Below are 27,477 nucleotides of genomic sequence, written 5' to 3'. Positions count from 1 at the left end.
ATTGCCAATTGGGACTTTGTGTTGTATCACTGGAGTGACTGGTATGGCTTCAGGAGGAGTAAAGAAATCTTCATGTTCCACTAGTAATACTTCCATGTTTTTTTTCCACTCACTTGTCTGAATGAGTTCCTTACCTACGTAATCAAGCCTTCTTGCCATAAAACTCTCAATTGGCTATCAGTAATCTTTTAAATGACGCCTCATATGTGATTTCAAAAGCACCAGCCCAGATGGGCACTACCCAATTCCTGTCTAAGTCATGTATCCACACCTCAATCTGATGCATGAAATGCCTCATCTTATCCAGCTATTCCCCCCCCCCCCCCCCCCCCCCTAGTGCCTCCACACATAATATATTGAAAAGCATATTGGCTCCTAAATATACGCAGACTAGCATTCCTCTCCAGTCTCAGTATCACAATGTAGAGGTTGCTTATGCAGAACCAGACCTCCATGAAAGCCTGGAAGTACCTCTCATCTACCAGAAAACTCAATACAGGTTATCTCAGTGAATCTACATTACTCGCACCTTGACAGATCCTACTTTTTGTTATTAATTGAGAAGAGGCCCCATAGATGTAAAAGCAGGTGGTTATGATAGGGATACTAAGAAATAAACTCCACCTCTTGAGCAGTTCTATGTAAATAAAATTCTGAAGTGAAGGCTTCAGCTAACTCCCAGGCATCGGAACTAAAATGGAAAAAAAAAAACTAGTACTCAAAGAAGTGTTACCTACTATGAAGTCTAAATTTCTGGTGTAACAGTCTTTTCTGGTGGCACATTGATGTGAGCTTAATTGACCGACTGCAAGCATTCGGCACATGACTCAGCCAGCTCTCATTGGTGGGAACTGTCCACAGTGATTCCTGGGTTGGTTTAAATAGTCACTCTTCAGGACGTAATGAGCTGCCCCCTAGTCACTCATGACTGGATGGACACATGTTCTGTCAAATGTTTTTTTTATCCCAGTCTTTGATCACAATATAAAGTCCTTCGACAATGACTGGTTTCAGTCAGTAATGACCATCTTCAGAAATACAATATAAAAAACATACAACTAGTGGGCAGTCTATCTTTCAAAGCAATACAGTATTTCATATCATGATATACTCTCATACAAACTGGGAAATGTACAGATAAAATAAGATAAAACATACCTGTTCTACACCATCTCCTAATGTGAGAAAGCCATAATGCCACTGTCAAAACATATAAATACACGTAGCAAAGCATAGTCACGTAGAACTAAAATATGGTGTAAAATAGGCCACGTCATTCCCACAGTCATTTTGCAACTGGCATTACTGTACAAAACATACTGAAGTGCAGTAACTATCAGAAATATGTTTGCCTATTTGCTTCATAGATGCCACTACTGCAGACTTAGATGCATTCTTCATTTATGTAAGAACCATAATGTGATGAAAATACATTAGGTAAAATACAAGTAGCAGACTTTTAAATTTTGATAATTATTATAGAAATTAACTGTGATAAAACAAAAGAAGATTACAGTTAACCATATAAAGTTATTTACAGGAAATATATAAAGATAATAGGTGTGACACTTTTATGGTGAATTTACAGTCAAAAATAAAATTACATAATACACTGCCTATAGCAACCTATATATTACCCATGAAAGATAAAATGTCTATATGACAAAATAACTGTACAGAAGAAAAGACAGATTGGTGATCAGCTCCCTCTGTTGGGTCAGCTGCCAGGATGTTCCATAGGTGCACCATGATCGTAAGAATGTAACCACTAGAGGTTTTTTTGTACATCGTGATATGTCTCCCACAGAATAGGTTTATGCAACATCCAAAAAGTCAATAAATAAAATTATATAGTCTGGCCATACACTCCATGAATAGATAGGGTATAATCAGTTACAGGATTAGAGTGACGAATGTATGGAAGTAAAGCAAATTCATATTGTTCTTGACATAAATCAGCAACAAGGCTAGATATAAATAAGTGGGGCATTAAGTGGTTATTGTAGTATGTTATCAAACAAAGCAAAGTTGGCGTTGGACACAAAATCACTTTGCCTTTGAGTGCCTTTGTTTTTTGTCTTTGTAAATCTCCAACTCCTCCAACAAATCAAGAATACAACTCTTCTCTGCCCTGTGTAGAACACACACACAATTCTCAGTATTCCCTATAGAGTGGTCAGTTTCTGCTAAATCCACTTACAATGCAGTTTTGTTATGTGCCTTTAAATGCTCCTTGAATCTTACTTTAAAAGAATGTCCAGATTGACTGATATAAAATTTGCCACAACTACTACAAATGACCTGGTAAACCCCAGAATGATCAAAGTTATCAGAATTATTACTCAAATTATGTTTACATGGAGTTTAAAAGTTTTGTTAACTTGAAAACCACATCTAACCTTAGATTTCCTGAAACACTTTTCTATTTGATGGGAAATTTTTCCATAAAATTTCATTGGAATAGTTTTCAGTTTTTCTTTATTACTTCTTTTTTTCTGGTTAATTATTGGTCTGCATACTATTTATATTCTGTTTTTTATCATATTGTATGGGCACATAACATCATTTTCAGAATAATCGTTGGCTACTGCAATTTGCATTAAGATACTAAGTTCTTGGCATATTTCATGGTAATCAGAACAGTTAGTGGATCATTGAGGTGAAAAAGGCCCTTTTATATCATGGCGGATGGCATGATTTGGCATCAGTAACAGTATCTGTAAATGTAGGCTTTTCCGAAAATCAAAAGTTTATGTCTGTTATCAACTTTCTTAATAGTAAGGTCTAAATAGTTAATTGAGCTAGCTTCTTCTACTGCTGTAGTAAAAGCTATTTTTTGGTGGATGCTGCCTATGGCTTGAGCAAATGTGATAACCTCATTCTCGTCACCCTTTAAGAGTAACAAGATATCATCGACATAATGTTTATAATATACAGGGTGAGTCACTAACTATTGCCACCTAGAATATCTCTGAAAATATGATAGCAGCTGAAAAATTTGCAGGACAATGGGGGCCATAATATGACATTGGTTTTTTGTTGCTAGATGGGGTCACTTCATAAATATGAAGGTCAACTTTGTTATTTTAAATGGGATGCCATAGTTTGGTACTTATTTTCTGATAGCAGCTATCAATTTGAATCCAATGATGAGTACCCACAAGGTCTTCGAGGGCCAACAAAGGTCAAAAAGGTGGTATGAACGTCCATTTACAGAAGCTATTCGAAATGATGACAATTGGTATCAGTACCGTGCTGCAATCTTCTTATCAGGGATTGAGTGGTATTCCTTATCACTCTGGCACTTATCAAACACATGCTCTGACAATTCTCTCTCGTATATCATGAAAATTGTAAATATTTGGCGAATATGGCATATCCATCTAACGTGCCATTGACATGTAAACACCATTTGACACTAATAGAAATGGTAAGACAAGTATTGTCGAATCAAGCAAATGTGAATGATATATTCCTATATATATATATATATAGATATAGTGTGAATTAGTGAAGGTCAGTAGTAGGAGGAACAAGACTTCTGGTCAGGTGAATACAGGGTTATAAATACAAAATCAAATAGGGGTAATGCAGGAGTAGGTTTAATCATGAATAAAAAAATAGGAGTGCGGGTAAGCTTCTACAAACAGCATAGTGAACGTATTATAGTGGACAATATAGACACGAAGCCCATGCCTATTACAGTAGTACAAGTTTATATGCCAACTAGCTCTGCAGATGACGAAGAAATTGAACAAATGTATGATGAGATAAAAGAAATTATTCAGGTAGTGAAGGGAGACGAAAATTTAATAGTCATGGGTGACTGGAATTTGACACTAGGAAAAGGGAGAGAAGGAAACATAGTAGGTGAATATGGATTGGGGCTAAGAAATGAAAGGGGAAGCCGTCTGTTAGAATTTTGCACATAGCTAACACTTGGTTCAAGAATCATAAAAAAAGGTTGTATACATGGAAGAACCCTGGAGATACTAAAAGGTATCAGATAGATTATATAATGGTAAGACAGAGATTTAGGAACCAGGTTTTAAATTGTAGGATATTTCCAGGGGCAGATGTGGACTCTGACCTCAATCTATTGGTTATGAACTGTAGATTAAAACTGAAAGAACCAGAGGTTGTACAGAGTTTCAGGGACAGCATAAGGGAACAATTGACAGGAATGGGGGAAAGAAATACAGTAGAAGATGAATGGGTAGCTCTGAGGGACGAAGTAGTGAAGGCAGCGGAGGATCAAGTAGGTAAAAAGACGAGGGCTATTAGAAATCCTTGGGTAACAGAAGAAATAATGAATTTAATTGATGAAAGGAGAAAATATAAAAATGCAGTAAATGAAGCAGGCAAAAAGGAATACAAACGTCTCAAAAATGAGATCGATAGGATGTGCAAAATGGCTAAGCAGGCATGGCTATAGGACAAATGTAAGGATATAGAGGCTTATCTCACTAGGGGTAAGATAGATACAGCCTACAGGAAAATTAAAGAGACCTTTGGAGAAAAGAGAGCTACTTGTATGAATATGAAGAGCTCAGATGGAAACCCAGTTCTAAACAAAGAGGGGAAAGCAGAAAGGTGGAAGGAGTATATAGAGGGTCTATACAAGTGCGAGGTACTTGAGGACAATATTATGGAAATGGAAGAGGATGTAGATGAAGATGAAATGGGAGATACGATACTGCGTGAAGAGTTTGACAGAGCACTGAAAGACCTGAGCTGAAACAAGGCCCCCTGAGTAGACAACATTCCATTGGAACTACTGACGGCCTTGGGAGAGCCAGTCCTGACAAAACTCTACCATCTGATAAACAAGATGTATGAAACAGGTGAGATACCCTAAGACTGCCATCAGTACTGGATACAACACTCCAGTTCATTTCTTTGAAGAGTTTCCTAAAACAATCCATTTTTGGCTTATTGAACTCAATTTAGGAGATTTTGTATCCTGAACAGCTTAACATTCAAGAAAAGAAATTACATGTTGTCATCCGAGAAGCCTTTGAGTAGTTGGGAAGAGGTAACTAAATTGTATTATAAGGTTAGTAAGTGCAATTAATTCTTACTGGAAGAGTTTTTAAGAAAATTTACCGTAACATTGAAATCAACACCTTTTTAAATATGTTAAATAGGGAATAAACTTCAAGGTGCTTTATGAACACATTAAAATTATCTGCAGGTGTTTGGTATGCCCTTTCTATTAGGAAGTATGTATTAGAAAACTCTGGTTCTGTTGCACAGGCTTCCATATGTTGCTCTTGCCAACATTTACAGATGTTCACTAATTTTTTTTTTTTTTTTTTTTTTTTTTTTTTTTTTTTTTTTTTTGACAACTCCTCCTTTCTCCATTTCTGCTCTACAGAACTGAAATGCTAAACTAAATCCTGCAACAATTAAGGCATCTATACCACTGCATCAGACAGTGGAAAATCCAAGATGGAATGTAACAATATTGTGAAAAGGAAAGTTGCTACTCACCATATAGCAGAGATGCTGAGTTGCAGACAGGTGCAACAAAAAAACTGTCACAGATATAGCTCTCAGCCGGTAAGGCCGTCATCAAAATTAAATGACAAACACACGCTCACATGAATGCAACTCACACATACATACCATACACATATACCAGAGTATACATGATGTTTAGAGAGACATATTGTGTCACCTGGATTGATGAGTCTAATTCATCATCCTTACAAAGTGATCCTAAATCCTCTTGCCACCTTGCCCAGTCCAGTACTAGGTTTAAAAATGGTGGTGACATGGTATTCCAATCCTAGTTCGTTTTGCAAACATTGGCCTACACCTCTAACAACGGCGAAACTTACTTTCTCTTTACCGACTTCCCTACATTCTTACTTTCCAATTTATTGCTTAATGTTGTGCCCTGTCTATAACAACATCTACCTCAGGCTCCTCAGTTTCTAAATAACTGAAACAACAGGGAAACATTTTTCAAATTCACCACAAAGCTTTCAAATGAAGTTCTAAGCCTGTCTCTTCTGTTAGTCAGTGTCACTTTCCACCTCTCTTTACCATTGTGCCTCCTTAACCTTTCCAGATCTTTCCTAACCACAACTAATTCAACCAGAAGGGCAGCAGTTTCACATCTTGTTCCACTTTCTTCCTATCTGTACTGCATATTCTACAAAACCACTGATGTGCCTGATTTACTTACCGAATTCCCACACCACTAAAGTCATCTCAATGGAAAAAAAAGATATAGCATCCATCACATTATATCTGAAATAACAATTGTATAGCAAGTTGGGTACTTTTTATTCATGGTCAAATAATACTTTAATAAGTTAAGTCAGCTATATTACTGGTAAACAAGAAAACACGTTTACAAAAATTTGGCCTATATGCAACTGCTTGTAAACAAACTACTTCTGCAAAGTTCTTGAATTAGGCAGCTTAAAATTTATACTATGTTATGAAAATATGAACTGAATAATGAAGGGATATGTTCTACTTAAATTGCTGAAAGAAAAAAGAATATTAAAGAAGAATGTCTACAGTTACTGCACCAAAATGTAGACAAAAACATAACTACAAGCCAACTTAAAGATCTTTTCATTTTTGCTGTTGTAATACATCAAGAAAAGTAAATCATTTAAAAGTAAGCTTATAAAACACCAATAAATGTATTTATGAGTAATCTGTGCTAAATTGTTATTAGAGTCTAAATAACTTATCTTTAAAACAGTGCAATACTGACTTGACTCACCTGGCACAGGGCTGCCAATGGGGCTAAGAATGGACTGTTTTACATCATGCATAGAGGAGTTTAACAATAATTCTTCCCACACTCCATATGTGAATGGAATGGGAAGAAACCATAATAACCGACACAATTGGGAGTAACCTTTGCTATACATTTCACAGTAGATTAGATTAGATTAGATTAGATTAATACTTGTTCCATGTTCCATACTTCGTAATGATGTGGAACGTGTCAGGTTAATGAAAGATGTCTGTACAAGATATTACATTACACAAAATATTACATGACACTAATGCTTAAGTTAGTTTTTTTCCCTCCCTTAATTTATATCTAAAAATTCAGCCAATGAGTAGAAGGAGTTGTCATCTAGAAATTCTTTTAATTTATTTTTAAATGTTGGTTGACTATCTGTCAGGCTTTTGATGCTGTTTGGTAGGTGACCGAAGACTTTTATGGCAGCATAATTTACCCCCTTCTGTGCCAAAGTTAGATTTAACCCTGCATAGTGAAGATCATCCTTTCTCCTGCTGTTATAGCTATGCACACTGCTATTACTTTTGAACTGGGCTGGATTATTAACAACAAATTTCATAAGTGAATATATATACTGTGAGGTTACTGTGAGGATCCCTAGATCCTTAAATAGATGTCTGCAAGATGACCGTGGGTGGGCTCCAGCAATTATTCAGATTACACATTTTTGAGCAATGAATACTTTTCTACTCAACGATGAATTACCCCAGAATATGATACCATACGAAAGCAGTGAATGAAAGTAGGCATAGTAAGCTAATTTACTGAGATTCTTATCACCAAAATTTGCAATAACCCTAATAGCATACGTAGCCGAACTCAGACGTTTCAGCAGACCATCAATGTGTTGCTTCCAGTTTAACCTCTCATCAATGGACACACCTAAAATTTTTGAAAATTCTACCTTAGCTACAGACTTCTGTTCAAAGTCTATATTTATTACTGGAGTTGTGCCATTTACTGTACGGAACTGTATATACTGTGTTTTATCAAAATTTAAAGAGAGTCCATTTGCTGAGAACCACTTAATAATTTTGTGAAAAACATCATTTACAATTACATCACTTAGTTCTTGGTTTTTGGATGTTATTACTTTACTTGTATCATCAGCAAAAAGAACTAACTTTGCATATTCATCAATATGGAATGGTAAGTCATTAATGTATATCAAGAACAGTAAAGGACCTAAGACCGAACCCTGTGGGACCCCGTGCTTGATAGCCCCCCAGTTTGAGGAATCAGCTGTTGTATTAACATTACATGAACCACTTATTTCAACTTTCTGCATTCTCCAGTTAAGTATAAATTAAACCATTTGTGCACTGCCCCCCTCAAACCATAATGATTTAGATTATCTAAAAGAATTCCATGATTTACACAGTCAAAGGCCTTTGAGAGATCACAAAAAATACCAATGGGTGATGTCTGGTTATTCAGAGCATTTAATATTTGATCAGTGAAAGTGTAATTTGCAGAGTATTGATGTAGGTGTAGAATGGAAATTAACTTGAGTCCTTTACTTTCTGGGTGGGCACTATTTACAAATGCCCTGGCCTGTCATGTCCTCAGGTAGTCAACATGTCATAATGCTGAAATTATATCCTTTACTTCAGTAACACCATTGGTTGCCAAACAGGTGGTCATACCAACCTACTCATGCTGGTCAGGGTAATATATAAGACATGTTCAAAAAATTCCAGACTGTTCATAATTTTTAGAGCAAAATGCAGTTGGCATCCCTGCATATGCCTGCGTGTAGCTGCTGGACATTTCATTGTTGTATGGGTGTTAGTTATTGTGCTTTATTGTGTAGAACACTGTACCACACAGTCTGCGAATTTCAAGATGACATGAGTTAGAGAAGCAATGTACCTGTGTTAAATTTTGCATGAAACTTAAGAAAACTGTTACAGAGGCACATCAAATGATGCAAGAAGCCTACGGTGCTGAGTGCTAAGCCGTACTCAGTACTACGAATGGGTCACATCTTTAAAAATGGCTAGATGGGAGTTACAGATGACGCTCATTCAGAACGCCCTCCGATGACTACCAATTGTACTCATGTCAGAAACATCAACAAAATTGTGCATACCAATCAAAGACTGACTGTCTCAAAGATTGCAGAAGAATGTAACATTTCAGTTGGATCATATCATGAAATCCTAATACAGCATCTTGGAATGCATTGTTTTGCTGCCAGGTTTCTCCCATGGCTCATGAGTCAAGACCAGAAAGACCTGCGCCTTGCAGTCTGTGAAGACCTTTTGGATCACACAAATGAGAATGAGATGTTACTTAACATAGTCATAACTGATGTTGAGATGTGTGTCTACAGTTATGATGTTGAGACCAGGGTTCACTCTTAACAGTAGGTCAGGAAAGGTTCTCCGTGACCAAAACAAGCTTGTCAGGTCATATCAGATGTCAGAGCCCTGCTGATAGTTTGCTGTGACTGAAGGTTCAGTTTATCATGAATTTGTGTGACAGGGAAAAACTGTTAATCAATGGTACTATCGGGTTGCGTTGCAATGCCTGCGAGAAAATGTGAGAAGGAAGCAGCCTGAAATGTGGTGTGACACAATTCGTGGCTCTTGCATCATAATAACGCAACTGTACATTCATCCCTGTTGGTGTGTGACCATTGCACAAAGAACAAAATCACTGTGCTGTCTCATCCTCTGTACTCTTGAGACCTGGCTCCTGCGGACTTGATTTTCAAAGCTGAAAACCCCATTGGAAGGACAAAGGTTTACAATGATAGATGAGATGAAAGAAAATTTTCAGAAGATGCTTCACACACTCCACCAGGAGGTGTACCAATACTGCTTCCGGAAGTGGGAACGATGTTGGGAGCAGTGTACCAGTTGTGAGGAGAGTATTTCAAAGGAGACCATGCACAATAAGTAAAAGATAAGCATAGAAAAATTCTGTAGACAAAGTTACAGAATTTTTTGAATAGACCTCATAATTCTGAAATATCTGCTTGTTGCAATATGTGGAGGTTAAGCAATCATCTGGTGGTGACCTGCAAGAGCTTGAAATCTGTCATTACAGTAAATATCACAACAGCTTTTGGTGGTTCCATGTGCCATACTTTAAAAACTGGGATAAACTCATAAACTTTGATCAAAAGTAAGGGTTCTGTTCATTAACATTTGATTGCATGGTTAATAAGGGGTACCACCTGGAAGTTCTACACCATTTTCATGAAGTAATCTGAAGAAAATTTCCCCATTAGTGACAGAACAATTCGTGGTAGTTGCACCACAATTTGATACTAAATCATGAAATTTTGGCTAAAAACAAAATCATAAAACAACTGACATGACCACCTGTGATTTCCTAATACTACTAAAGCTGAAAAGAACCATGAAAGTATGACATTTTTCCTATCTTGATGAGATGTGGAAATTATATATAAAGAGTCTCCTTCGTACCATTTATTTTAGTCGTATATGAGGGGTTTAAGTTGGCTGTCTGGCAACATTTTATATAAAATTTCCAAATTTAATCACCCATGTGACCGATTCTAAGTTGATTATGATGATGAAGATTCTATTGGAGAGATAATGGCAAGACCACTCAAGGAGCTAAATCATATTCTTAAAATTGTATCCCTAAAGTGTTCCAGAGATTGGAAAAAATACTGATACAAAAGTATTATTTACCATTGGAAGTATATTGAAAAGAAAAAATAGATATTGATGAATGAATAAAGTGTTTTATGAAATATGAGAATTGCAGTAATATTTGGATCAACTTTGATGTTTCCATTTGTTATTTTCACGTATTTCTCTTTGTGCTATACTTGGATAATATAACTTCAAAATTCACCCCTTTGAGGCTACTTAGAAAATTATATTTCTTTTTCAGGAAATCCCAGTTGCAGCTGCTAAAGTAGCTGAAGTGTCACTGCTTGCTGGAAGTACACAAGATGCCGAAAATACGCTACTGCAAAATGGACTGATATACAGAGCTATTATGATGAATATTGATTTTTATAATTGGACAAGGTATATTATGTGTATAATTGTGATACCTGTTAGAATCAAAATATTAATGGGTGTAAAATATGGTAATGTTACATCTTACACAAAAAACTATAATATATAATTAATAAGAACTTACATACAATGAATAATTAAGATCCTTTATTTACCATTGACCACCTGTGGTGGAATAGGCATTTTACATTGATAGCATGCTACATTTTCCTTCAATAGTACCTTAAAAACTAAATTAGCTTTACATATTCCAAATAGAACTAGAAATGACAGGAGTAACAATAAAATAATTAATAAATTCACTCAGCCATGTCGCATAATAAAAACTTAAAAATTAATATCAGTTGATTTTATATTCTTAAGTTCCAGTATATCATAAACAGGATTAGTAAGTAGCCATTTTAATACTTTGCCTCTGAAGCTAGTTATGTGGACTGACCAAACAGAAAATTGAAGTTTATGAAATATTCTTAAGTTATTGATTGGATGGGAATTCTCCATTTTTGCCAGCCTGTGCCTAGGTATATCTAATTTTGTTTTGCATCTAGTGTTATAATGGTGTATGTTTTCCCTCATTTTGAAATCTGCTGTATTGTTTTTTCACATACAGTGATGAGACGTGTATATAGAGGTTAATGACTTAATATTTTGAGCTATATGAATAGTAGCTGAACATGCTCTGATCTGCCAGCATTGCTTGTTGCCTTTACCATGTTCTTTTGAATTTTTAGAATTTCACTGATGTGAGGAGAAAGTCTCCCTATCAGCAGTCTATACATTATATGTGACTGAAAGAGTCCAAATAACTCTTAAACATTCTTTCGTTATAAAGCCTCTCAGTTTCTTCTTTAAATAAGTACCTCGAGATAATTTTGTACAGGCATGGTTGATTTGGAGAAAATAGAACCACCTGTATGAGTATCACGACCTCTGATGGAAAACCAGTCCTAAGCAAAGAATGGAAAGCAGAAAAGTGGAAAGAGTATATAGAGGGTCTATTCAAGGACGACACACTTGAGGGCAATATTATGGAAATGGAAGAGGATATAGATGAAGATGAAATGGGAGATATGATACCACATGAAGAATGTTAGCACTATTGACCACATTCTGACCATTAGTGAAGTGATAAGCAGAGCAAATGAATACCAACAGCCTGTCTGCATTGCCTTTGTTGATTTTGGAAAGGTGTTTGACTCCATTAGCAATATAGCTGTCCTCCAAGCTTTGAGTGAGCAAGGAGTGGGAGCAGCATACATTGAAGTGCTCATCAATATCTATGAAACTTCTTCAGCTTATGTTAATATCGGCGAATCAACTCAAGAATTCCACATCATGAAGGGCATCAAGCAGACTCCAACTCCCCAAAACTATTCTCGGCTGTACAGGAAATGGCTATGTCAGAGCTGAGCTGGTAAGGTAAGGCAATTAGAATTAATGGAAGAAGGCTTACCAACTTGAGATTTGCTGATGATATTGCCTTACTGGCCAATGACTTCGCAGAGCTCCAAAACTTAGTTGCAAATCTTGCATTGTAATGTCAGTTGTTTGGCTTGAACATGAACCTTTCCAAAACAAAAGTGATATCCAAACAATGTGTACCAGCTGGAAATGTGAAAGTCAAGGACAGTCCATTAGAAGAGGTCAATGAATATATCTACCTTGGCCAGATTATAAATACGAAGGGAGATGTAAGGCCAGAAATCTACTACTTGATGGTAAGCATTTGGGAAGAATTCAACAGTATTCAGATCAAAAATACCAGTAACTCTGTAGAAAACAATGTTTGATCAATGCATTCTTCCTGTGCTGACCTATGGTTGCAAGTCATGGACACTGAACTCATTTACAAAAGAGAATCTTAGGACAGCACAGAGAGACATGGAAAGATCAATGCTGGGCTATACAAGAAAGGATTGGAAAAGGGCAGATGACATCTCGTATGTGATGAAGATTAAGGACATCGTAGAGACAATAAGCTCCTTGAATTGGCCATGGGCTAGCCACGTCGCAAGAAGAAAAGGTAGTAGATGGACGATGCTACTACTTGGAGTGGAGTCCGAGAGAGCATCAGGGGCTGAGAGGAAGACCACTGGACAGATGGGACAAAGATATCAAGAAGATCGCTGTTAGCACCTGGCAGAGAACTGCCCAAGACTGTTCCACTTGGAGAGGACTGCTGAAAGCCTATCTGAATCCATGACTTGAAGAGACCACTTCATTTAATGGTTGAGTTGGCTAATGATGAAGAATTTGACAGAGCACTGAAAGACCTAAATTGAAACAAGGCCTGAGAGTAGACAACATTCTATTAGAACAACTGATAGCCTTCCAGCCATGACAAAACTCTTCCATCTGGTGAGCAAGATGTGTAAGACAGGCAAAATAACCTAGGACTTCAAGAAGAATATAATAACTCCAATCCCAAAGAAAGCAGGTGTTGGCAGATGTGAAAATTACTGAACTGTCAGTTTAATAAGTCATGGTTTCAAAATACTAATACAAACTCTTTACAGATGAATGGAAAAACTGGTAGAAACCGACCTTGGGGAAGATCAGTTTGCATTCTGTAGAAATGTTGGAACATGTGAGGCAACACTGATTCTACGACTTATCTTAGAAAATAGGTTAAGGAAAGGCAAACTTACATTTCTAGCATTTGTAGACTTAGAGAAAGCTTTTGCCGGTGTTAATTGGAATAGTCTCTTTCAAATTCTGAAGGTGGCAGGGGTAAAATACAGGGAGCAAAAGGCTATTTACAATTTGTACAGAAACCAGATGGTAGTTATAAGAGTCTCTTTCAAATTCTGAAGGTGGCAGGGGTAAAATACAGGGAGCGAAAGGCTATTTACAATTTGTACAGAAACCAGATGGTAGTTATAAGAGTCAAGGAGCACTAAAGGGAAGAATTGGTTGGGAAGGGAGTGAGACAGTTATTCAGTCTGTATACTGAGCAAGGAGTAAAGGAAACAAAAGAAAAATATGGAGTAGAAATTAAAATCCACGGAGAAGAAATAAAAATTTTGAGGTTTGCTGATGACATTGTAATTCTGTCAGAGACAGCAAAGGAACTGGAAGAGCAGTTGAATGGAATGGACAGTGTCTTGAAAGAAGGATATAAGATGAACATCAACAAATGCAAAATGAGGATAATGGACTTTAGTCAAATTAAATCAGGTGATGCTGAGGGAATCAGATTAGGAAACGAGACACTTAAAGTAGTAAATGAGTTTTGCTATTTGGGAAGCAAAATAACTGATGACTGTTGAAGTAGGAAGGATATAAAATGTAGACTGACTATTAACATTGATTATAGATTTTAAGTGTAAGGAAGTCTTTTCTGAAAGTATTTGTATGAACCATAGCCATGTATGGAAGTGACACATGCACAATAAATAGTTTAGACAGGAAAGGAATAGAAGCTTTTGAAATGTGATGCTACAGAAGAATGCTGAAGATTAGATGGGTAGATCACTTAACTAATGAGGAGGTACTAAATAGAACTGGGGTGAAGACAAATTTGTGGCACAACTTGACTAGAAGAAGGGATTGTTTGGTAGGACACATCAAGGGATCACCAATTTAGTATTGGAGGGATGCGTGGGGGGTAAAAATCATAGCGGGAGACCAAGAGCTGAAAACACTAAACAGCTTCAGAAGAATCTAGGTTACAGTAGTTACCTGGAGATGAAGTGGCTTGCACAGAGTAGCATGGAGAGCTGCATCAAACCATTCTCTGGACTGAAGACCACAACAACAACATTGGTTGATGTGTTTTTCTGCAGTTAACTTAGAGTCTATGTGAATTCCTAGAATTTTAACTGCCTACATCTCCTCCTCTTTTGACAATCCTAGCATAATTTGCTCATTTTTACTGGGGCTACAAAACAGAGTATTTCATGAGAAACAATTTAGTGCTGCTTCCATGCCATCTTTCAGAACTAATGTGTTCTCATGTTGAGCTAGCAAAGCTGTGTCATCAGCACAACAAATAACAAAGTTGGGAACACAGTGGGTAAATCGTTGGCTGTAATTGTAAAAAAGAATGGCACAATGATAGAACCTTGTGTGACCTCCATTTTAACTTCTTGCAATTGTGAATGCCTTTTTCTCACATAGACAAACTGTTTCCTATTTTTTAAATAAAACATAATCACTGCCATTGCAGAGTTTGTACACCATAGAATTTGAGGTTAACAAGTAAGATATCATGAGAATGTTTTGCTTTAAATTTTTATCATAACAAAAATTAATATAAATGGCTACTTTTGTTGTGCCTGGATTTTATTTATGAAGGGAGTATGAAATAACCATAACTCTTATGCCTGATCTGTGTTCTGACATTAGTCTTGTCAGTAGGCAACCAACACAGTTTTCATTGGTCCATGAAATTAATTTGCACAAACAACTGATGGATACACTTAATTTTTTTCCCAAGTTATTGATGTATGTGAAACCATCACTACGTATAATGCTGCCCCCTTTGCTTAGACATTTTCTCTATTATTATTTTTCTTATTTATAACTTAGTTATTTACATGTTCCATTGATAATAATCATGACCTACTGATATGAAACAGCATGAGTCACATTTTCACACACACACACACACACACACACACACACACACACACACACACAATGTAATAAACACTCAGAATTTCTTCTGTGGAGTTGAAACAGCTGTCAAGCATATGTGGTTTCATTTTATGTTTGAAGCTGACTATGTTATGTATTAAGTTCTTTACATCACTACGTAGATGGTCAAAGATTTTATGGCTAAATACCTAATTCCTTTCTGTGCCACATTAAAGGATGCGTGATGTGTAGTGGCAGTTGTTTCTCCTTCTAGTACATATGAATGCTCATTTTAAAACTGTTATTGATTGTTGTCAATTAACTTCATAAGGGAGAAAATGTACTTTGGGGATGTTGACAGTATCCCAATTGCTTAAAGAACTGCCTACAAGAGGTTCTTTAGTAGACCCCACGTATTGTCCTTATTACTTGCTTCTTTACAACTAACACTTACCCCAGAATATGATGCAATAAAATGTTAGTGAATGAAAACAGGAAAAAGTAAATCAAAGTTTTGTCAGTTTCATACCCATGGTGTGATATCACCTGTAATACAAAAGTTTTGCAGAGAACAGGTTTAAGATATGAAACATGTAACTTCCAGTTCAGGTTCTTATCAATATGAACACCTAAGAAACTTGAATGTTCTGTTCCATTTATTGATTTACCCTCATGCATTATTTCTAATGGCATGGTCAGGCCTGTGTAGTACAGAATTGCATGTGTTTCTTTTGAGGTAATAATGTGGGGAAGCTACCCTGTTGTTGTTGTGGTCTTCAGTCTTGAGACTGGTTTGATGCAGCTCTCCATGCTACTCTATCCTGTGCAAGCTTCTTCATCTCCCAGTACCTAGTGCAACCTACATCCTTCTGAATCTGCTTAGTGTATTCATCTCTTGGTCTCCCTCTACGATTTTTACCCTCTGCACTGCCCTCCAATACTAAATTGGTGATCCCTTGATGCCTCAGAACATGTCCTACCAACCGATCTCTTCTTCTGGTCTAGTTGTGCCACAAACTTTTCTTCTCCCCAATCCTATTGAATACTTCCTCATTAGTTATGTGATCTACCCATCTAATCTTCAGCATTCTTCTGTAGCACCACATTTCGAAAGCTTATATTCTCTTCTTGTCCAAACTATTTATTGTCCATGTTTCACTTCAATACATGGCTACACTCCATACAAATACTTTCAGAAATGACTTCCTGACACTTAAATCTATACTCGATGTTAGCAAATTTCTCTTCTTCAGAAACGCTTTCCTTCCTATTGCCAGTCTACATTTTATATCCTCTCTACTTTGACCATCATCAGTTATTTTGCTCCCCAAATAACAAAACTCCTTTACTACTTTAAGTGTCTCATTTCCTAATCTAATTCCCTCAGCAGCACTCGACTTAATTCGACTACATTCCATTATCCTCGTTTTGCTTTTGTTGATGTTCATCATATATCCTCCTTTCAAGACACTATCCATTCCATTCAACTGCTCTTACAAGTCCTTTGCTGTCTCTGACAGAATTACGATTTCATCGACGAACCTCAAAGTTTTTATTTCTTCTCCATGGACTTTAATACCTACCCCAAATTTTTCTTTTGTTTCCTTTACTGCTTGCTCAATATACAGATTGATAACATTGGGGAGAGGCTACAACCCTGTCTTACTCCCTTCCCAACAACTGCTTCCCTTTCATGCCCCTCGACTCTTATAACTGCCATCTGGTTTCTGTACAAATTGTAAATAGCCTTTCGCTCCCTGCATTTTACCCCTGCCACCTTTAGAATTTGTAATAGAGTATTCCAGTCAACATTGTCAAAAGCTTTCTCTAAGTCTACAAATGCTAGAAACGTAGGTTTGCCTTTCCTTAATCTTTCTTCTAAGATAAGTCGTAAGGTCAGTATTGCCTCACGTGTTCCAACATTTCTACGGAATCAAAACTGATCTTCCCTGGGGTCGGCTTCTGTCAGTTTTTCCATTTGTCTGTAAAGAATTCGTGTAAGTATTTTGCAGCTGTGACTTATTAAACTGGTAGTTCGGTAATTTTCACATCTGTCAACACCTGCTTTCTTTGTGATTGGGATTATTATATTCTTCTTGAAGTCTGAGGGTATTTCACCTGTCTTATACATCTTGCTCACCAGATGATAGAGTTTTGTCAGGACTAGCTCTCCCAAGGCCGTCAGTAGTTCCAGTGGAATGTGGTCTACTCCCGGGGCCTTGTTTCGACTCAGTTCTTTCAGTGCTCTGTCAAACTCTTCACGCAGTATCATATCTCCCATTTCATCTTCATCTACATCCTCTTCCATTTCCATAATATTGTCCTCAAGTACATCGCCCTTGTATAGACCCTCTATATACTCCTTCCACCTTTCTGCTTTCCCTTCTTTGCTTAGAACTGGGTTTCCATCTGAGCTCTTGATGTTCATACAAGTGGTTCTCTTATCTCCAAAGGTCTCTTTAATTTTCCTGTAGGCGGTATCTATCTTACCCCTAGTGAGATAAGCCTCTACATCCTTACATTTGTCCTCTAGCCATCCCTGATTAGCCATTTTGCACTTCTTGTCGATCTCATTTTTGAGACGTTTGTATTCCTTTTTGCCTGCTTCATTTACTGCATTTTTATATTTTCTCCTTTCATCAATTAAATTCAACATTTCTTCTGTTACCCAATGATTTCTAGTACCCCTCATCTTTTTACCTACTTGATTATCTGCTGCCTTAACTACTTCGTCCCTCAGAGCTACCCATTCTTCTTCTACTGTATTTGTTTCCCCCATTCCTGTCAATTGTTCCCTTATGCTCTCCCTGAAACTCTGTACAACCTCTGGTTCTTTCAGTTTATCCAGGTCATATCTCCTTAAGTTCCCTTCTTTCTGCAGTTTCTTCAGTTTTAATCTACAGGTCATAACCAATAGATTGTAGTCAGAGTCCACATCTGCCCATGTAAATGTCTTACAATTTAAAACCTGGTTCCTAAATCTGTGTCTTGCCATTATATAATCTATCTGATACCTTTTAGTATCTCCAGGGTTCTTCCATGTATACAACCTTCTTTCATGATTCTTAAACCAAGTATTAGCTATGATTAAGTTGTGCGGTACTAAGACTATTGTGCGGTACTAAGACTATTGTGCGGTACTAAGAAAAGTTATTAAAAAGTCCAGAAGCATGTGTATCATGTCTGAGATCAGTAACTCTGATAATAAAATTAAAGCAATTTGGAATATTATTGAAAGGGAAACAGGGCAACCAAGAGCACAGGAAGACTTTAGTGCAATAAAATTGAATGACAAGTGCACTAACAAACAATCAGACATTGAAAATATTTTGAATAATCATTTTTTTAAATGTTGTGGAGAAAATAGGATCTAGATCTTCACTAGAAGAGGCAAGGCTATTAATAGAAGAGACCATACCTGCACAGTTTGAAACAGCTGTAATTCCACCAACCTTTCCCTCTGAAATCAGTAAAATAATAAACTCACTGAAAAGTAAAAGCTCTTACGGAATTGATGGCATTTCCAGCAAAGTACTTAAAGCTTGTTCCCCACAGATAAGTAGAATTCTCAGCCACGTATGTAATAGCTCTTTGGAGCAGGGTGTTTTCCCTGATAGACTGAAATATGCCATTGTAAAACCATTGCATAAAAAGGGGGATATGTCGGATGTCAACAACTACCGCCCAATCTCTCTTCTGACAGCTCTATCAAAAATTTTTGAGAAAGTAATGTATTCAAGAGTAGCCTCCCATATTTGTAAAAATAAAGTACTAACAAAATGTCAGTTTGGTTTTCAGAAAGGCTTTTCAACAGAAAATGCTATATATGCTTTCACTGATCAAATATTAAATGCTCTGAATAACCGGACATCACCCATTGGTATTTTTTGTGATCTCTCAAAGGCCTTTGATTGTGTAAATCATGGAATTCTTTTAGATAAGCTAAATCATTATGGTTTGAGTGGGGCAGTGCACAAATGATTTAATTCATACTTAACTGGAAGAATGCAGAAAGTTGAAATCAGTGGTTCGTGTAATGTTAAAACAGCTGATTCCTCAAACTGGGGTGCTATCAAGCACGGGGTCCCACAGGGTTCGGTCTTAGGTCCTTTACTGTTCTTGATATACATTAATGACTTACCATTCCACATTGATGAAGATGCAAAGTTAGTTCTTTTTGCTGATGATACAAGTATAGTAATAACATCCAAAAACCAAGAACTAAGTGATGTAATTGTAAATGATGTTTTTCACAAAATTATTAAGTGGTTCTTAGCAAACGGACTCTCTTTAAATTTTGATAAAACACAGTATATACAGTTCCGTACAGTAAATGGCACAACTCCAGTAATAAATATAGAATTTGAACAGAAGTCTGTAGCTAAGGTAGAATTTTCAAAATTTTTAGGTGTGTCCATTGATGAGAGGTTAAACTGGAAGCAACACATTGATGGTCTGCTGAAACGTCTGAGTTCAGCTACGTATGCTATTAGGGTTATTGCAAATTTTGGTGATAAGAATCTCAGTAAATTAGCTTACTATGCCTACTGTCATTCACTGCTTTCGTATGGCATCATATTCTGGGGTAATTCATCGTTGAGTAGAAAAGTATTCATTGCACAAAAACGTGTAATCAGAATAATTGCTGGAGCCCACCCACGGTCATCCTGCAGACATCTATTTAAGGATCTAGGGATCCTCACAGTAACCTCACAGTATATATATTCCCTTATGAAATTTGTTGATAATAATCCAACCCAATTCAAAAGTAATAGCAGTGTGCATACCTATAACACCAGGAGAAAGGATGATCTTCACTATGCAGGGTTAAATCTGACTTTGGCACAGAAAGGGGTAAATTATGCTGCCACAAAAGTCTTTGGGCACCTACCAAACAGCATCAAAAGCCTGACAGATAGCCAACTAACATTTAAAAATAAATTAAAAGAATTTCTAGATGACAACTCCTTCTACTCATTGGCTGAATTTTTAGATATAAAGTAAGTTAAAAAAAAAAAAAAAAAAAAAAAAAAAAAAAAAAAAAAAAAAAAAAAAAAACTTAATTATTAGTGTCATGCAATATTTTGTGTAATGTAATTTCTTGTACAGACATCTTTTATTAACCTGACACGTTCCACATCATTACAAAGTGTCGTATTCATGATCTATGGAACAAGTATTAATCTAATCTCTAATCTAATCTGTGCAAAATTCTACCAGGCGGGTTCCTCTTTCATTTCTTAGCCCCAATCCATATTCACCTACTATGTTTCCTTCTCTCCCTTTTCCTACTGCCGAATTCCAGTCACCCATTACTATTAAATTTTCGTCTCCCTTCACTATCTGAACAATTTCTTTTATTTCATCATACATTTCTTCAATTTCTTCATCATCTGCAGAGCTAGTTGGCATATAAACTTGTGCTACTGTAGTAGGTGTGGGCTTCGCATCTATCGTGGCCACAATAATGCATTCACTATGCTGTTTGTAGTAGCTTACCCGCGTTCCTATTTTCCTATTCATTATTAAACCTACTCCTGCATTACCCCTATTTGATTTTGTGTTTATAACCCTGTAGCCACCTGATCAGAAGTCTTGTTCCTCCTGCCACCGAACTTCACTAATTCCCACTATATCAAACTTTAACCTATCCATTTCCCTTTTTAAATTTTCTAACCTACCTGCCCGATTAAGGGATCTGACATACCACGCTCCGATCCGTAGAACGCCAGAAGAAGCTACCCTAGAATGCCTAATTTTGGGAATGGGGATGATAAAATGGCGACATGTAATCATAACTCTGTAAAGTCTGGAGCAATTTCAACAAAACTTGCTCTGTGTTTGATTTACTATCTGGAAAAATATTAATGATGTTTAATAAAGAATAATCTAATTTCACAGTACTATATCTTCTACTTGAATAAAGGTTGAAACTTAGAGGGAATTTCAACTTTTGCATTTGACTAAAAAGTGTTTATTTCTAGCAGACCACTCAGTTTTACAAGGGTATAACTTTTACATGTAGGCACATACAAGATTGAGGTACTTCTTACAATTAAACTTAAGATCAAAGTTTTCATTTACCTCTTACCAATGTTCAATGTGCTCCCCCACCAGATGCAGGACAAGCATCGAGACAACACTCATATTGTTTCAAGTGTGTCTGTAGCTACAGCATTCACTGCTGGTATTATGCAACATCATAGTCTGTGGGGAGGCACATAGACGAAGTCCTTAACAACCCTGTGACAGAAAAAAAGAGATACTATGAGATCAGATGACCTTTGAGGCAGGAGTAGGGTGTGGATAGCAAGGAGTTGACATGTTCATGTAACTGGAAATGAGTGATATTCATGTTGAATCTCGAGTTTTTGGTGTTGCTGTAGTAATTAATTAGTTAAAACAGAAAGAAACTTCCACATGGGAAAAATATATTAAAAACAAAGATTCCAAGACTTACCAAGCGGGAAAGCGCCGGCAGACAGGCACATGAACAAAACACACAAACACACACACAGAATTACGAGCTTTCGCAACTGGCAGTTGCTTCGTCAGGAAGGAAGGAAGGAGAGGGAAAAATGAAAGGATGTGGGTTTTAAGGGAAAGGGTAAGGAGTCATTCCAATCCCGGGAGTGGAAAGACTTCCCTTAGGGGAAAAAAAGGACAGGTGTACACTGGCACACACACACACACACACACACACACACATATCCATCCGCACATACACAGACACCTAAGCTGAGCTGAATGGTGTCTGTGTATGTGCGGATGGATATGTGTGTGTGTGTGTGTGTGTGCCAGTGTACACCTGTCCTTTTTTTCCCCTAAGGGAAGTCTTTCCGCTCCCGGGATTGGAATGACTCCTTACCCTTTCCCTTAAAACCCACATCCTTTCATTTTTCCCTCTCCTTCCTTCCTTCCTGACGAAGCAACTGCCAGTTGCAAAAGCTCGTAATTCTGTGTGTGTGTTTGTGTGTTTTGTTCATGTGCCTGTCTGCCGGCGCTTTCCCGCTTGGTAAGTCTTGGAATCTTTGTTTTTAATATAATTAATTAGTTAGTTATTTGAATGTTTCATGGATCATAATTGTGTCCTGTCACTATTATATGGAATGAGTCAGTTTTACAGTTATAGAACATCTTCTCAGTGCACAATGTGCCAACATGCTGATCACTTATATGATTGATTAACGCCTTTTTCCTTGTTACATGCATACAGGGATACCTCAAGCACATATGATTTTAGCTTGTGTTTGCTTGCTATGTGTTCACAGTTACACAGTGTTACAGTTCTGATGATATTTCACACATAGCAATTTGACTGGCATAAAGCTGGTAGAACAGTTTTCAAAAATTGAGAATATTATAGTGGTGTACACATAAGAAGGCAAATGATGGGCTGATACGCTGTGGTAAGCAGGTCTGTATCTAGCGGGGAGCAAACCAGGGTATCTTCCCTGGGCAGCAATTTCAGGAGGCACCAAATTCATATCCTTGAAGAGAAAAACCTTGTTTCATTAGTCATGTGATTTTGACACAAATCCCAGTTCGTTTTGTAACACATTTGAAGACATTCTAAGTTGATTTCTGAATGAGTCATAAGTTGATTTTTGTATGCATGTATAGTGTATGTGATATGTCTGCCAGGGGGATACCCATTGCATCTAGAAATAAAAAACTTTCCCACAGACAAAAGGGGATGAGGCTATACGAACTGAGATGAATAAACCCAAATGGGTGAATGCCAATTGCTGTTTGTTTATATGGTTGATTGGGTGAGCGAATGATCAGCATTGTTATAATTACTAGTGGAATTCATAGAGTCAGATTACCAGAGTGGAAATAAGTGACTAACAGTATAACATTCAAGAAAGATTACATATTATCTTTGTGGTGTATCAAAGAAAATGAAATTTTTACAGAAAATTTTTGCCAGATCGCTACACTACTACTTGTACAGTCCCAGGTTAGCAGCAACTTTAAGTTCTATTCTAGGCATAGTGTGGAAGACGCATCATATTAACACATAATAATGCCTAACTGGAGAATAAATGTGGGATAACTGAAACTGTGATTCTGGCAGAGTTAGTGAAGTCAACCAGAGATTAAGTTTTGACAATGGCAGGAAGAGTTACAGAATTAGTGACGACAAGATTGACTGTTAGAACAAGGAAGGAGAAAAAAACAGGGACATCACACACATTGTATGGAAGAATATGATGATTCCACATTTATATAAAAATTTCATAATACTAATTTTTGACCTCATGTTTAAGAAACTGGAGTGTATGAATGAAATGTGAAACTTTTTGTTTGTAGTGGGCTTAGTAGGCATTCAATGTTGGTATTTTGTGAATTATGTTCTGTCGTGTAATTTATGTAAATGAGGTATGTAAAAATAACCATTTGTGCCAAAACAGTCTTGTTTATTTGGTGTGTGTTACAATTGCTGCAATATTTGGAAGGCCTGTTTCATTTTATCTATCAGACAGTAACAAAATAGACATAATCAAATTGAGAAAGCACACCAGTCTTGGGTCTATTTGTATTAACAGCTTTTACACTATTAAACAACATTTTGATTTTTTGTGTAGCAAAATATTTGATGAAGTTTGAGGTGTTTTCCAGAAAGGAAAGCATGCCATGTAAAGCTGTAGCAAGATCAGAGAGAAAAAAAATGCTGGGCCTAAGGATTGAAGAAATGTGTACTGTATTGCTTGTCTCTTATCTAAAAGAGAAAGGTATTGGCTAATAGCCAATAAAGATTGCAAATTTTCTTAAGTGTTCTTATACTCCTGGTCACAAATAATCCCACCAAGTATTAATTGTGAGTCCTTTTTCAAGTGGGATAGAATGTCAAATCGGCCAACTGAGACCAGGAGCGGCACCACTGAACATTTTAATTTCCAGTGTCCTGAATATAAGTTTGATGGCTTCCGTTACAAAATATACACATTTTAATTTCATAGAGTGAAATACAGTGATGTGTGGTAGAAGAATACTGTGTGAAGAGGCATAGCACTACAATTTCGCACACTTAATAACAAATACCATGCCATACATTTCATTTAACATATTAATCTTTGGTGTCCTATCTCAAATGCTCAGTGGGAGGGGGTGTCATTATCAAGTTTTTGCCCCAGTTCAGAAATATTGCAGATACAGGGCTGGTGGGAAGGGGCAGTGTACTGCATGACACTCCAGATAATTGTATAAGTCTGTTGCATCTGTCAATTACATACACTTTAGGATGCAAATAAAATGCTTAATGCTGATTTTCATGTTAGTTTAGGTATTATAAAAGCACTTGCCCTCTGTAATGTTCAGTACAGGTATCATGAAGCAAAAATGAAAAGTTTATGTAAAAAAACAACAGCTTCAGTGTTTTCTGTGGAGAGCCAAAACAGAAAAAGTGTCTCAGTATGGTTTTTACCCCTGTGTCACCAGTTACAAAGGTAGGCAATGGTTGAAGTGTAGACCAGAGACAGAAAGCACACTGGCAACACCATAAAGTATTCTCTCTCTCTCTCTCTCTCTCTCTCTCTCTCTCTCTCTCCCTCTCTCATTTACACACACACACACACACACACACACACACACACACACACACACACACACACACACACACACACCTCTGCCTTCTTACTTTCAAACCACTGTAGTGTTGCCATCCATGATATTCGAGGTTAGTAGGTTGAATGTTAACCCTAGGATCCATGAGTGTTTAGATTAACATTAATGCATGAAGGGGTCCCCAGAAGCTCCCATTGAGATTTCTATAAATATCATAATTTTTATCCTTCTTACATTTATTGTGAAAATGTACTTTTATAAATGAGTGAATGCACTCTTATAAAGCATATCTGTAGTTAGTTTAAATTAGGAAAACATTAAAGAAAAGGTTTGGACATTAATTTCAGAGGAGTAAGTTTCAGTTTAATCTTTATTAATTTTATTATTCAGTTATATAAACTAGGACTTGTACATTGGTGAGGTACAATGCAAATCAATATGCATAAAGCATACAAATACAGAATAGAAAGAAAGAAAGTGGCAAAGTAGCACATTACATAGACACAACAAAAATTAAGGTACTCGGCATTTTATCCTAATATAGATTAGATGGCCAGTCACAAAAGTCTACACATTACTGAAAACATTCTCCACAGACAAGCACACTACGTTCATTGCATATGTTCTTCGAACATTTTGAACTACACTTAACAGTTTTCTTTGCTAGTTCATATGAACACAAAAACCATTTTCTGGGTATTTTTCTTTGCTGGATGATATCTGTTTCTTGGCCACATCTTCTCAATGCTTGTAGGATATTTCTTTGCAAATCTGGAGTTATGCTCCACACACCATATGTGGATGAATAAGTTCTAGGGCCAAATCTTTCAAGAAAATCGTCCTTTTATGTGATTTTACATTATACTCTGGGCATTGATTCATTAATAAATAGAAAGCATTTGTAGCTGCAACATCCATTACATTAGCCCATAAAACAAATGACCCTCTCCTTGTCTGTCTTTTACAAGTGTAAGTATGTACCTTTTGGTCAAGAGAATCCACACCTGATTTTGTTTTGTTATAAAATAGAATCATTTTTGGTTTTTTCTTTCTGCGAGTCTCATCACCTGTGACATCGTGATGCGTGGAACTTATTAGCACCACACTGTTATTCTTCTTTGATACACAACTCACAATAGCTATATCATCTCTGAATCCAAATGTTGAAGATAGAACCTCTTGTGCCTTACATTGTTCGTTTCAGGTGGAATTTGTGTTTTGTTATGGCAAAGAGTAACAACTGCTGCAATTAAATCCTTCAATAAATCTTGAAACAGGGATACATTGGGAAAGTAGTTGTCCATCATGATATTAGCTTACTCTAAGCATCTTTACCACATGAGGTGCAACATTAGCTTGATGAGGACGATTTGGGTTTTTTCTTGAGTACACTAGCCCATCTATAGTGCATGATCTCAAAGAGTTGCAGAGCCAGAATGTCTTTATTCCATATTTTCCTATCTTGCTTGGGATAAATTGTAAAAATCTGCAACACTGTCTGAAAGACACTAGCTGCTCATCTATTGTGGAGTACTCTCCTGGTTGAAACCTTTGATTACAGTTGTTTGTGAATAGTTCCTGCACACTGTGGAAATCTGTTATATTATTGCCTTGACTCCTAGCTTGTCAGGTGCACCTATCTTTGAACATTACGGCTCTCCTTTTTCTTCAGAGTTGTTCACAGAAGAATTTGCCATATAAACAGGTTTACCAGTAGAGTTGTGAAACAATTCTCTTATAGAAACATCCCAGCTTTTGTAACTGTCAGCTAATAGGGGAAGAGAGATGTGTTCTCCTTCTTCTGTTCTATGGGTGCATTTGGTCTGTCATCTACTGCAACTGTGAAAAGAAGCGCATATATCAGCAGAGAGCATTTTGCCATCAGTGGGAGAAGCAGACAGACATGTTCATAGGGTAGGAGGGCTGGTAAACAAGAGAGTGATTCATTGCTGTGGGCACTGACTTGCTGGCCAACCCGCACACCCCACGTGACTGATTCTGCTCCCTCATTGGTTGGCTTTGAACTTTCTGAAAGTGTTACTTCCTCAGCAGCCTCATGGATAGTGTCCTTAGCTCAACAGAACCGAGCATGGGATCCATCCCCATTGCTGTGGAGCTGCTTATGTAACCTATATCTCGGCACTGAGGCACATTGGTAATTGCAAGAACGTATTGCAAAATTTGAAATAGGAAATAATTATCTTTTGTACTCTAAACACCACTTTGGGCTGCACAATTCCCTCCCCATTTCATGAGAGCCAGATATGGGTCCTTAATCGATTTATGTCACGTTTGATAACCAACTAAAATATAGCTGTTGAAGTGGCTCTCTGGAAGTTTGTCAACATGTAATGTTTTAGGAAAAAGGCTTATCCTAATGGAGGATATAAATCAAAAGTTAATAACATACTAGGGGCATGGAGTACAAAGTTTCAGTATTGTAATAAATCTTGTTCACAAGTATTATTTCTTGAACCATCTTGCTTAACAATTTTGCTTTAAATGTTACTTCCCAAATGTGTGACATTGTCGAATGTGGTGCAGTGGACG

At 36.9% G+C, this 27,477-nt stretch overlaps 1 protein-coding gene across 2 annotated transcripts in view; it reads left to right on the top strand.

The window, feature by feature from the left end:
- LOC126322385 (intraflagellar transport protein 80 homolog) overlaps positions 1–27,477 on the top strand; it is a 421,167-nt gene that overhangs the window by 311,460 nt on the left and 82,230 nt on the right. For both annotated transcript variants that reach the window (XR_007558988.1, XM_049994301.1), the window contains exon 14: positions 10,649–10,788. Coding sequence is in view for 1 of the 2 variants with exons in the window: in XM_049994301.1 (XP_049850258.1) it covers positions 10,649–10,788 (140 nt within the window). In the remaining variant the exon portion in view is untranslated. The remainder of the gene's footprint in view (positions 1–10,648; positions 10,789–27,477) is intronic.

Source organism: Schistocerca gregaria, chromosome 2 (assembly GCF_023897955.1).
Source record: "Schistocerca gregaria isolate iqSchGreg1 chromosome 2, iqSchGreg1.2, whole genome shotgun sequence".
In the NCBI taxonomy this organism is placed as follows: Eukaryota; Metazoa; Arthropoda; class Insecta; order Orthoptera; family Acrididae; genus Schistocerca; species Schistocerca gregaria.
This window is presented reverse-complemented; position numbering and strand designations above follow the sequence as displayed.